At 36.7% G+C, this 12071-nt stretch overlaps 1 protein-coding gene across 4 annotated transcripts in view; it reads left to right on the forward strand.

Moving 5' to 3' along the window:
- The window catches only part of ZNF451 (zinc finger protein 451), a 72879-nt gene extending 61196 nt beyond the window's left edge, over positions 1–11683 (forward strand). For all 4 annotated transcript variants that reach the window (XM_074348975.1, XM_074348978.1, XM_074348977.1 and 1 more), the window contains one exon: positions 9910–11683. Coding sequence is in view for 2 of the 4 variants with exons in the window: in XM_074348977.1 (XP_074205078.1) it covers positions 9910–9956 (47 nt within the window). In the remaining 2 variants the exon portion in view is untranslated. The remainder of the gene's footprint in view (positions 1–9909) is intronic.
- Positions 11684–12071: the final 388 nt, after the last annotated feature.

The raw sequence follows: 12071 nt of genomic DNA on the forward strand, positions 1-12071 counted from the left end.
TCGTTCTCTCAACTGGAGGGTAGTTTGCATTTTCTCATGGAAGATGAGCTAGGGACTAGGACAGGAATCCGCGAGTCCACTCCCTGGGTTGGTAAGTAAGGTTTTATTGGAGCCCAGCTGCACACTCTTGCTGAAGGATTGTCTGTGCTGTTGCTCCAGGGTGAGGGGTTGTGACACAAACAGTATAGATCCCCCCATCCCACAAACCAGCCTAAAATAATTATTTTCTGACCCTGGGTAGGAAAAGGTTGCTATCCCCTGGGAGAAGATTTGGGCTTTCTAATTTTTATGTCTTTTGAGTAGTAATTAAATTAAGAATATTCAAAGTTATGCAGTGGAACTATGAAAACAAGCACTTATATCTGAATTTTTTATTTTTTAAAAAACTCTGGGGTTTTGTTGTTGTTGTTTTGGGGGAAGCGAGATAATTAAATTTAGTTATTTATGTATTTTTTTAGAGGAGGTACTGGGGATTGAACCCAGGACCTTGTGCATGCTAAACATGCACTCTACCACTTGAGCTATACCCTTATATCTGAATTTATTAATGAGCTTTTTCTATAAACTAAATTTTTTCCCTCTTAAAGGAGAAGATATTCCCTTCTGTAGGATTAAATAGAACCTTCTGTATTAACTTCACATCAAGTCATTTACTGGCTGACCACTATTTGGTTGTGTCATGTGTCCATTTTTTACTTTGTTTTTTTCATAACAGACCGTTCTTTTTAATAACCATGGGGGAAAATGAAACAACAGGTTTTAGAAAGTACTTCAGCTTCACCGAAGAAGTTGAAGCTCTTCTGTCGGCATCTTTGACATTAAAGGGTGACACAGCAGTGTTAATACACATTCCAGCGTGGTCTTTGCTGGTGGGGACTTGAGAGGTGTGTCTGCAGGAGCGCGGAGGGAGCTGCCCGCCGGTTGGTTCCAGCGCCGTTCCCTGCGCTGCCCTGTACCGCCGAGTAGTCTGCCTCAGAGCGCACCAGAGCCCGTGCTGTTAGGAGCTAGGGGCTTGAGTCTGGCGCTGGAACTGATCCATCTATTCAATCAAGTAGAAAACTCTGATCTCTCTCTCAGTCAGATTCACTGGCTGAGCAAAGTTGGCAGTAAATTTACTGCCTAATTGGAAGCAAGTTTTCTGACCAACTTGTTTTCCCAACATGGTCTGGTACAGTGCTTAGCATCCACATAATGGTGAGTTAAACAAATGAAGGCACTTTGGTGAGTTTTAAACAAAAACTGCCAGCTAAGTTGTTTATTGAGGCCACTAAAAGATAAACACCATTGAGCATCTAAGTAGTTCAGATTTTGCAACCTTCATTTGCTACCTATGACTAATGCCTTGGAAAATGCCAGACAAAATTACAGCTTTTAAATAACCACCCTTGGGAATCCTTCACAGTTTTGTGGCTCCTAGCTAACCCAGGAAATCTGAGATGTGTTAACTCAATATATACCAGAATTTCTAGCATTTTGTTATCTGTGTGATATATTTTATGGTTGGGAGATTCTGAGAGTTTCCACATTTTCATCATTCTTTAGTTTGGTAAAAGGATGACCATGAAAGGATTCGAGAAAAGATACTTTAAACTTTTAACTAGTTGCCATATGAAGTAGGGATATAATGCTCTAATTTCAAGAAAAGTCAAAGTGGTGAGATGTGCATGTTTTCTTTCATTTCCTGATGATTTTTGTCAAATGAGTGTGAGAAGCGCATAGTGTTCCATTTGTAAGTTAAGGAGTATGGTCTTCTCTGTACTTCTCCTGATACCTTCCTTTCCCCTCCTTTCACCCAACAGGAAGTAGCTCGGATATCATCTCTTACGTTGAACCCTACAGAACTACCACTTCTGTAGACAGTTTTGTATGATCACTGCCTCTTAGATTTTCCATCGTTAGAGAGAGCTAACCACCTCTAGACTCACTCCGTATCATACCGAGCGGATTTAAACATTTTCTGTCCGCATCTCTCATCCCCACTAGATTATGAGTGCTGCAAGGGGTAGGATCATGTTTTATTTCTCTTTATTTCAACAACACCTAGCACAATGTTTGGCACTAAATGATTGTTGAGTAAATAAACTTACAACAAACTTAGAACAGGTTAGAGCTACCAGGGCCCATCTCCCTATAACTGAATAAGGGAAATTAAGACAGATGCCATTTGGCTGGGAGAATATTGGGTGATTTTGTTGACCCTGCACTATGGAATCAAAATGATGTTCTAAGTCCTGACCTGAGTTTTGAGCAAAACTTCTCAAATCTCTTCTCATCCCTTCCCTTCCCAACACACTTTAAAAGTCTGACACATGGGTGGCAAAAGGCAAGAGGAATTTGCTTGTGGCTTTTTGCCTTGGGGACAGGCAGCTCCTCCCGTCGCCTCCCACCCCCGAACCCCCCCACCCCCGCTCATTCTTTGTTCTCTGTAGACCAATATCAGATTCTAACTACCCAAGACCGTCATAAAGACCCTATGTAATCTCAGCTCTGCTGCTTACAAGGTATGGAACGTTGGGCACGTCATTTCACCGTGTGTTCGTTTCTTCATTTTAAAATCAGGAATACTTGTCTGCCTACCTTGCTAGAGTAGCCTGGCCCGTGGTAAGCAGTGTATGTGTTGGCTGCTGCTGCTGTTACTGTGACTCTAATCATGGCCATTATTCCCTGTTACCTGCATGTAAGGTCTGCTCTGGAAGTTTACATACTCATAACAGAGGTATTCTGACTCCAATCACTGGGAAAGGAAGAAGACAGCATTATGTGTTGTCCATTTTTCTGTAAATGTCAGCAATTTGCCTTAGAGCTCCTTCAGTTAATAGCAGTCATCAGTATTAACATCATAACATAAGCTGTAAAACTTCATACTGTAGCCAGTTTAAAAAATAAGAGAGACTAATGTGTTTATTTTTTACTTCAGTTAATGTTATGAAAAATGTAATACTTTCAAAGCGGCTCTTAACGACTTATGAGAGTCAGAATATTCCCATTATTTTACGTAAAAACTTAGTTTTTCAAACATGAAGTAATTTGCCTTCAGATTCACAGCCTCAGTATTATTGGAGCATGATTTGTATATAGGTTTTCTAACGCCTGTTACTGGGTTCTTATTTTGTCACATGACCTCTCTTCAAAGAGAATGAAATTAAGGCAGAGAGAAGGGAGAGTAAGAGAAACACAGACTTAGCCATAAAAAAGGAAACAAGGGTATGTTTGCCGTAAGCGTTCTTTATTTCTTCATACAGCTTTGAGTCACTGTCTGGTGTTCTTTCATTTCAACCTGAGGGATTCCCTTTAGCATTTCTTGTACAGCAGGTCTGCTAGTGGCAACCCCTCTTAACTTTTGTTTTTCTGGAAATGTCTTGATTTCTTCTCCATTCTTGCTAGATACAGATTTCTTGCTTTTTTTTTTTCTTTCACCACTTTAAATATGTCATCTCACTGCCTTCTGGCCTTCATGATTTTTGATGAAAAATAAGCTATTAATCTTATTGAGAATCTCTTACATTAATGAGTTGCTTCTTTCTTGCTGCTTTTATTGATTTTGACTTTTCACACTTTAACTATAGTGTGTCTCAGTGTGAATCTCTTTGAATTTCTCCTGCTTGGAATTTGTTGAGCTTCTTGAATGTGTGGATTCATATCTTTCATCAAATTTGGGACATTTTTCAGCCATTATTTCTTCAAATATTCTTTCTGCCCTTTTCTTCTCTTTTTGGGACCCCATAGTGTGGATCTTAGTCCATTTAATGATATCCCGCAGGTCCCTTAGGCTCTGCTTACTTTTCTTCAGTTTTCTTTCTGTTCTTCAAACTGTATAAGTTGTCCTGTCTTCAAGTATGCTGATTCTTTTTTCTTTCCACTTAAATTTGTTAAGCTCCTGTAATGAATTTTTAATTTATTCTGTCTCTTTATTGCTGTTCTCATTTTGTTCATACATTGTTTTTCTGGCTTCCTTTAGTTCTTTGTCCATGGTTTACTCAAGCTCTTAGAACATATTTAAGATAATTGGTTTAAAGTCTTTGTCTAGTAAGTTCAATGTCTAGGCGTCCTCTGGGACAATTTAACTCAATTTTTTTTCCCTTCAGATGGGTCATACTTTCCTGTTTCTTTGTATTATTTGTGCTTTTGTTGTTGTTGAAGATTTGATATGTAAACATTATAATGTAGTACCTCTGGAAATCAGATTCTGTCTCTTCCCCGGAGTTCACTGTTCTTGTCCATTTGTTTAGTTACTTTTCCAAACTGTTTTTGCAAAAACTGTATTCCTTTTTGTGTCTAGTCATTGAAGTCTTTGTTCAGCTTGTATTTTGACAGAGATTTCCTTGAATACAAGGAGCTAAAAAACCCAAAAAAACAGGCCCTCCCAGGCTTTGCAGATTTGCTCTGTGCTGGGGCCCTTCAGCACTTAGCCAGGCTTGCACTGAGCTTTCAGATCAGCCAGTGGCGAAAGCTTAGTGTCTTCGCAGGTATTTTCTGAGCACGTATCCTGTCCTCAGTGTGTACCTGGCTGTTGTCCAGTACACATGAGTGCTTTTGAATGCCCTGATTTCCCTTATCAGTTACTACAGTGGGAACAATGAACTTCTGCATCAGTGATTGTAGATGTATTTTTTCTCTTTAGTTCGGTCACTTCATATTTTTATATTTTGAAGTTCTGTTTTTAGTTGCATATATGTTTCTGATGCATCTTTCTAATGAACTGATCTGTTTATCATTATGATATTATGAAATGTTCTTTATCTCTGTAATGCCTTTTATCATGAAATCTTTTTTATCTGATATTAATATAGCCACTCAAGCTTTCTTATGCTTAAAGTTTACACAGTATATATTTTTCTGTCCTTTTACTTTCAATCTATTTTTGTCTTTATTTTGAAACTATGTCTCATACAGACACCATAAAATTCAATCTTACTTTTTGATTTACTCTAACAATCTCTACTGTTTAATAATGGATTGTTTAGTCCATTAACATTTAATGTAATTTCTTACATGGTTGGATTCCTGTCTGCCATTTTGTTTTCTCTTTGTCTCTTCTTTTGCCTCTTAGCCTCCCTTTCTTGCCTTCTTTTGGATTATTATAATATTTATACTTTCTCCATTATATTTACTATTTATATTTATATTTAATATTATAGTATGTACTATTTTATCTATTGGCTTTTTTTTAGCCCTTTAATTTTTATGGTTGATCTAAAAGTTACAATATATATTTTTTGCTTTTGTTATAAACTCTAAAAGAAAATGTTGTTTTGTGAGTTTTAAAGAAAGAAGGAATATATAGTCTTTTATATTTATCCATGTAGTTACCCATTTCCAGTGACTTTCATTCTTTCCAATAGATTACAGTTTCCATCTGGTATCATTTTTCTTCAGCCTAAAGAACTTCCTTTCTTTTTTATGTAATACAGTTTTGCTAGTGTTGAATATTCTGTTTTCTTTTATGTGAAAACATCTTTACTTTCTCTTTAATTTTGAAGGATATTTTCTCTGGCTTTAGAATCCTGGCTGACTAGTATTTTTTCTCTTCATCACTTTAAAGATGTTACGCTATTGTCTTGTGGCCTCCACTGTTTGTCATGACAAGTAACCGTGATTTGTATTGTATTTATCCTACTTGGAGTTGTCTTAGCTCCTTGTATCTGTAAGTTTATTGGTTCCCTCCAGTTATTTTGGCCCACTTTCTGTCTCTCTCCTTTTCTTTTGGAACTCCAATTAAACATTTGTTAGGCAGCTTAAACTTATCCACAGGTTTTTTTCATTTTCTTCCGGTATCTTTTTTCTCTGTTCTTTATTTTGGATAATTTCTGTTGTTCAATCTTCAAGTTTATTATTGTTCAGCCTTCTACTGCCTCCAATGTTAAGCTGACCTAGTAAGTTTTCCATTTTAAATACTGTATTTCTCAGTTCTAGAATTTCCATTTAGTTTTTAAAAATAGTTTTCACTTCTCTGTTGAGATTTCCCATCCACCAACCTTAAGTCCTTGAAAATATTTATAACTTTTCTAAAATCCTTTTTCTGCTAATTCCAACAGCTTGATTATCTTGGGGGGTTAGTTTCCTTTGACTACTCTTCTTGAATGTGGGTCACATTTCTTGTTTCTTTGCAAGTCAAGTGATTTTTTTTTTTTTTAATGTATACTGGATATTGTGGATGTCTACTACAGATTCTCCGAATTCTGTTAACTTCATATGAGGAACATTGGTTGTTTTTTTCCTTATAGGCAGTTAACTTGCCAGACTCAAACTCCAAACTCTGCCTCCTCCACAGCAGGCATCAGCTAAAATTATTTTCTTCTTTTAGCTTTCCAACTGTTGTTTTTCATTGAGAATCTTGGCTCCTCTCTTGTGTCTGCACAGTTTAGGAGTCAACCAAGGATCTGTAGATTTGGAGGACCCCCTTCTGATACTCTCTCACTTCTGCTGGAATCTCTTCCTTCTCCAGTCCTCTGCCCCTGTGCCTCCGCCCTCCCCCGCCCCCCACGGCTTCTCTTCCCAGCTTCTCTGTAAGACCCAGATTCTGTCTTTAACTCCTTGAGCCACAAAGAGCTTGGCTTCCCTGGTGAAGGTCTGCCATCTTGTTTCACAAGGATTTGGGAATGCCCTAAGGCAAAAACCAAAACAAAACTGTAAAACTACAAAATCAACCCTGTGCTATTCACTTCTTTCAGTGATCAACTCCTGTCCTGTTTCTGCTTGATTTTTGTTGCTCTTCAATGCCTTAGAATAGTTGATAATTGTTATCTGTGGGGGAGTTAATCCGATATAAGCTACTCCACTGTTAATGGAAGTGGAACCATTTAGTTGGTTTTGTTTTTATCCAGTCTTTTAAGTGGCAAGTTTAATTTGTGTAAGTTCATGGCAGATATTAATATTTTTGTATTTATTTCTACTATTTTATTCTTAGCTTCCTCTTTTTGTTTTTTAAGCATGTTGTCCATATCTGTGCGACAGTAAGAGGACTCTAGAACACTTCACCTCCGATCCTTTCCCCTACCTTACATGCTGGTATTCTCCAGTATTTTGATTCTCCGTGTGTGTGTATGTGTATAGTATAATGACACAAAAATTGTACAGAACGCTTTACAAAGCAGGCGACCATCTTTCAGGTTAAAAAAAAATAGAGCATTACCAACATACTGATTTCCTAGGGCCACTGTAACTGAGTACTACAAACCAGGTGGCTTAAAATAAGAGAAATTGTCTCACAGTTCTAGAGGTCAGACATCCAAGGTCAGGCTGTTGGTGGGGCCATGGTCCCTCTTCTCGCTTCCTTCTGATTAATGGCAACGTAGACATTCCTTGGCTTCTAGGTGCATCACTCTAATCTCTGCCTCATTCATCATGAGGCCATCTTCTGCCTGTGTGTCTGTGTTTGCATGGCATTTTCTTCCAGTGAGGACACCAGTCATAATTGAATTAGGGCTCATGCTCGCTGCCTCATCTTACTTTGATTACACCTGCAAAGTCCCTATGTCCAAATTAGGTCACATTCTCAGGTACCAGGGGTAAGAAGATATCTTTTAGGGGGACACAATTCACCCTATAACAACCAATGCCCTAGAAGCATCCCCCTCATTCCATTTTCCAGTTACTTCCCTTGCATTCCTTCCCACATCTGGAAACACTAGGTCAGTAGTGCTTGACTTTGAACTTTATCTAGAAGGGCTCATATAGGCCATCCTGTCCAATAGAATTTCCTGTGATGATGAAGATGTGCTATATCTGCACCAGTATGGTTGCTAATAGTTACACATGGCTATTAAACACTTGAAATGTGGTTTAACTGAGGAACTGAATCTTAAATTTTATTGAATTTTAGTTAATCAAAATATAAATAGCCACGTATAGTCAGTGTTATCATATTGGACAGCACAGGTATGGTCTGTATTTTGGGTCTGTATGCCTTCAGTCAGCATCATTTTACGATTCATCTGATTCTTAGCACGTGGCTTCGGTTTGTTCATTTCCAGAACCTGTATAATAATTTTACATACAAATCATAATTCATGTATTATTTATGGACACTTGGTTGGCTGTTACGAGTAGTGCTCCTGTGACCATTCTCACCCGTGTCTGTTGGTGCACAGATGTCCACATTTCTGGGAATGTAAACCGAGGCATGGACTTACTAATGTTGACTTTAGTGGGTAATGCCAAGGTTTGTTTCCAAAGTGGTGGTTCCACTTTCTTTCATTCCAGTGGTGACTGTGCGTACCAGTTGGTCTACATCTTCAGACTAATCATGGTATCATTGGTCTTTTAAATTTTAGCTAGTGATGGGGTATTTCCTTGTAGTTTGAATTCACATGTTTACATGTTTCTGAGGAGTAATGTTTATTGACCATTTTGACATCTTTTGCCAGTGCCTTTCCAGATTTCTTGACAGTTTTCTTTTAGACTGTCTTTTTATTGATTTTTCTGGGTTGAAAATCTTTCAGTTCTTCCTGGGTTCAAGATCCCTGTATTGCAGATATTTCTCTCACTGTGTGTCTTGTCTTTTTTACTCATTTAATGGTGCTTTTGATGGATAAAAGTAATTTTAATCCATTCTAAACTACCATTCTTTTCTATAATGTTTTTTGAGTCCTATTGAATAAGTGTTTATTCCCTTATGTTATCTTCTAGAAGCTTTGTTGTTTATCTTTCACAGTTATATATACAGTAAGTCTGAAATTTATTTTTGTATATTCCACAAAGTAGTGGTAAATTTTTATTGTTTTTCCCATATGACCTTCCAATTGACCCACCACCATTTATTAAAAATACCATCTCTTTCCACCATTCTGCAGTGCCACCTTTGTGATCAGTCAAGTTTTCCTACGTGCATGGGTCTGCTTCTGAGCTGTCTATGCTGTTCTTTTGGTCTATTCATCTGTTCTTGCACTGGTACCACACTTAATTACTGTAACTTATTATAGTGAGTTTTCATATCTTTTACAAGTCTTGTCACCTTTTTCTTCTTTGCTTAGAGCATCTTGGCTTTTCTTTGCATGTCTTCATCCCTTGGCATTCATCTTAGTGCAACTCACTGACCTACAGTCTAGCTTTAACTTAACACAGTATGTAGTAGTTTGTAATATTTTTAATTGGAGACAACGTAACACCAGTGCCCCAGCTCAGAGGAAGGTGCAGCTGCATCTTAGAGGAATTACTGGTGCCTGTGAACTAAGTAGGTTCTGGGAGACTGGACTGGATGAGATGAGATAAACCTGGGGTGAGAATCTAGTGAAGACCAAGAAAGTGACACCTAATTCCACCCTCTTGGACTTGAGTGTCATTCTCAGGAAATAGAGAAAGACCTGTGAACCGAAGAATGTGTGTCTTGTTCACTCTCGTATTCCTGTGCCTGGCGTACAGTGGACGTTGAACAGATGGCTGCTAAATGTGTGCCTGTGCGTATATAATGTATGCCCCTCGGAGAACAGTGCAAAGCCATGAGCTCCACTTCTTGCCTTAGATACTAGAAAGCTTAAAACTAAATTTTTAATAGCCTTTGAGGTTTTTGCCATTTCATGGTTTTTTCTTTCTATTTCTAAGTCATATATGCATTACCTCAAGTCTTTTTGGAAATACATAGATTTTTTTTTTCATGTTGAATCTAGTGGTTACCTGTCAGTAATTCCAGAAGTTTGTTGACTTTCTGCGTCCCTCAGTGGAAATAACTCACAAGTTCTTTAGCATATTAAGCTCATATATATCATAATTCAGTTTGAGATTATATCCAGATTCTCATATTTCAAAATACTCAAATTTTATGATGAAGAAACTGCCAGGTTACCCTCAGTTCCTCCAACTTGTATTTCCTTTTCTTCCTGAATAGAGAGAGGTAGTTGATGAGACTTGCATAAAGCACATCTTTGTTGGTTTTCTGCCCTAAATATTAAAATTCTCTGTTTCTTAATGCAGATGTGGAATTAGAAGAAGCGATTAGAAGAAGTCTTGAGGAAATGTAATTAAAGATATTACCACACAGCATCAAGTGGCCTTGAAGAGACTCAGGATAATGAAGTCTTGAGTTTGTTTTCTAAAGGAGACCAGAAATCTGCTGGTGCACATGTATTTGAAAACATGCTTTTTTTGCTTTCATATGTTCAAAATCTGATACTGCTTTGTATTTTTGTGCTATTTTGCAAAAATGTATAGAGGAATAGAATACATGTTAATGCAGATACAGACCATGTGTTCCAATACTGGTATCACTGTTACCCAGTTAATTTTGAATTCATATATTTAGGTTTAAAGAATTAAAAAAAAAAAAAAGCAGCAGCAGCTCTTGACTTGTTTATATGTTCCCAAATAAAATTGGTTCTTTAATTTTATTTATACTGTACAGATGATTCTAGTTTATTTTTTTAGGAGTGAAAATGAATATAAATAAAGCTGTCATAGTTCACTTTTTCTGTAAATTCAGCTTCTGATGTGGCGCTAATGTATGATACCTTTGAGAATTTTGTTTATGGTTATTGAAAGGGAGCAATGGAAACTGATCATGGAAACAGATTAAAAATTTTATCAGCAGTGTTCTTTGTGGGTTTCACTCAGATGTATATCCCTGCTTTAATTAGAGCAGCACATGGCTGGAATTAAAAAAAAAAAAAAGAAACCCTAATTTCTTTGAAAGTATTAAAAAGAAACTTTTTCCATTCCTTTTCCCTGCTTAGACTTTTATGTGACTTCTATTATCTGCTGTTTAAAGGGAAGGATGTCAAAATATTTGCATAGAATTAAACTTATTTTTAATAATATTAGCCCTTTATATATATATATTTGTGTAAACATAGTATTCTTCAGAAAATAATATTGAAGGTCTACTCAGGAGTAATCTCCCTTAATCCTTTAAATTTTTAATTTCATATGGAAGTATCTTCATTACACTTATTCATTAAGTTGTCAGTTTCCTACAGATGATATTACATATTTAATTTTTAAATGTTGAGACCGCATTGTGAATAATAAAAAATATTATATAATCAGAAGACTGAGAAGGGGCTTGTCGTACTACCTTTGTGTGGACGCTTCATGTTATTTGACCAGAAATTTTGTGTAGTAATTACTTACCCAACTTAAAATTGTCTGTAAATACAAATTTTTCTTTAAGACAAAAAAAAAAAAAAAGATAGAACTTTGGTCTTTCTCTGCAACTAGATAATTTAGTGTGTAAATAGTATTACTCTTTTTTTTATTATATAGTCTTTTCAATCCACATTGGAAACCAATTTGTGTTTTTTATTTCTTAAGATGTTACTTCCTTCCCACCTGCTTGCCTCTATTTTAAAGCAGACATCGTAGTTTGAGATTGTACTCGTCATTTTTCCGAAAGGACCATATTGTACTTCTGTTTGTTAAAGTAGTCAAGCAAGGTTTCAGGAGTCACGGAGCAGGATCTTAAGGACACCCGCAGGTGCTTGATCATTAGTGAGGAGTGGAAAGGATGTTCCAGAAGGAGGAGCAGTCAAACAGATGTGGGGAGGAGACAGCGCCACACCCGGCCGCGATGCTTCGGGACGTCCTGTGAAGAAGCTTTTGTGGTGTGTGGTCGAGGGTAGCTTTCCATGGGGCAGGAGGGTATTTCATCATGACCCTTAAAATAAGGTAATTGGGTTGTTGTTTAATGTTTTAATTAATAATTGTCACTGATTGTATTTTTACTCATTAAGCAATTAAAAATCACTTTAAATTACTTCATAATTTGAACTGAATTTAGACACGAGGAGAGGTGGATAGTACATGGATGAAGTTATGTGGATTATTATCAAGAGTAAATGTTTCTAACACTGACAGTGATGCTTATCTTTTCATTTTTATTCGTTTTTCATTTTACTGTGATCCCTTGTTGGTTTTTTTTTTTCTTTTAAAAAGTTTTTATTGTGATCCCTTATTTTTATACCTGAATAACAGCTTTCCCCAAAGGGATGATGGCTAGCATAACGTATATTATAAAAAGGATATATAGATAACGTATTGATAGCATCTGGTCAGTGGTATCACTGATTGTCGTAAATAAAAGTTCCTCAGTTAATAAAATAAAATTCCTCCTTTTTCTTTTCTTTTCTTTTCTCTTTTTTTTT

This window comes from Camelus bactrianus, chromosome 20 (genome assembly GCF_048773025.1).
Source record: "Camelus bactrianus isolate YW-2024 breed Bactrian camel chromosome 20, ASM4877302v1, whole genome shotgun sequence".
NCBI classification, from domain to species: Eukaryota; Metazoa; Chordata; class Mammalia; order Artiodactyla; family Camelidae; genus Camelus; species Camelus bactrianus.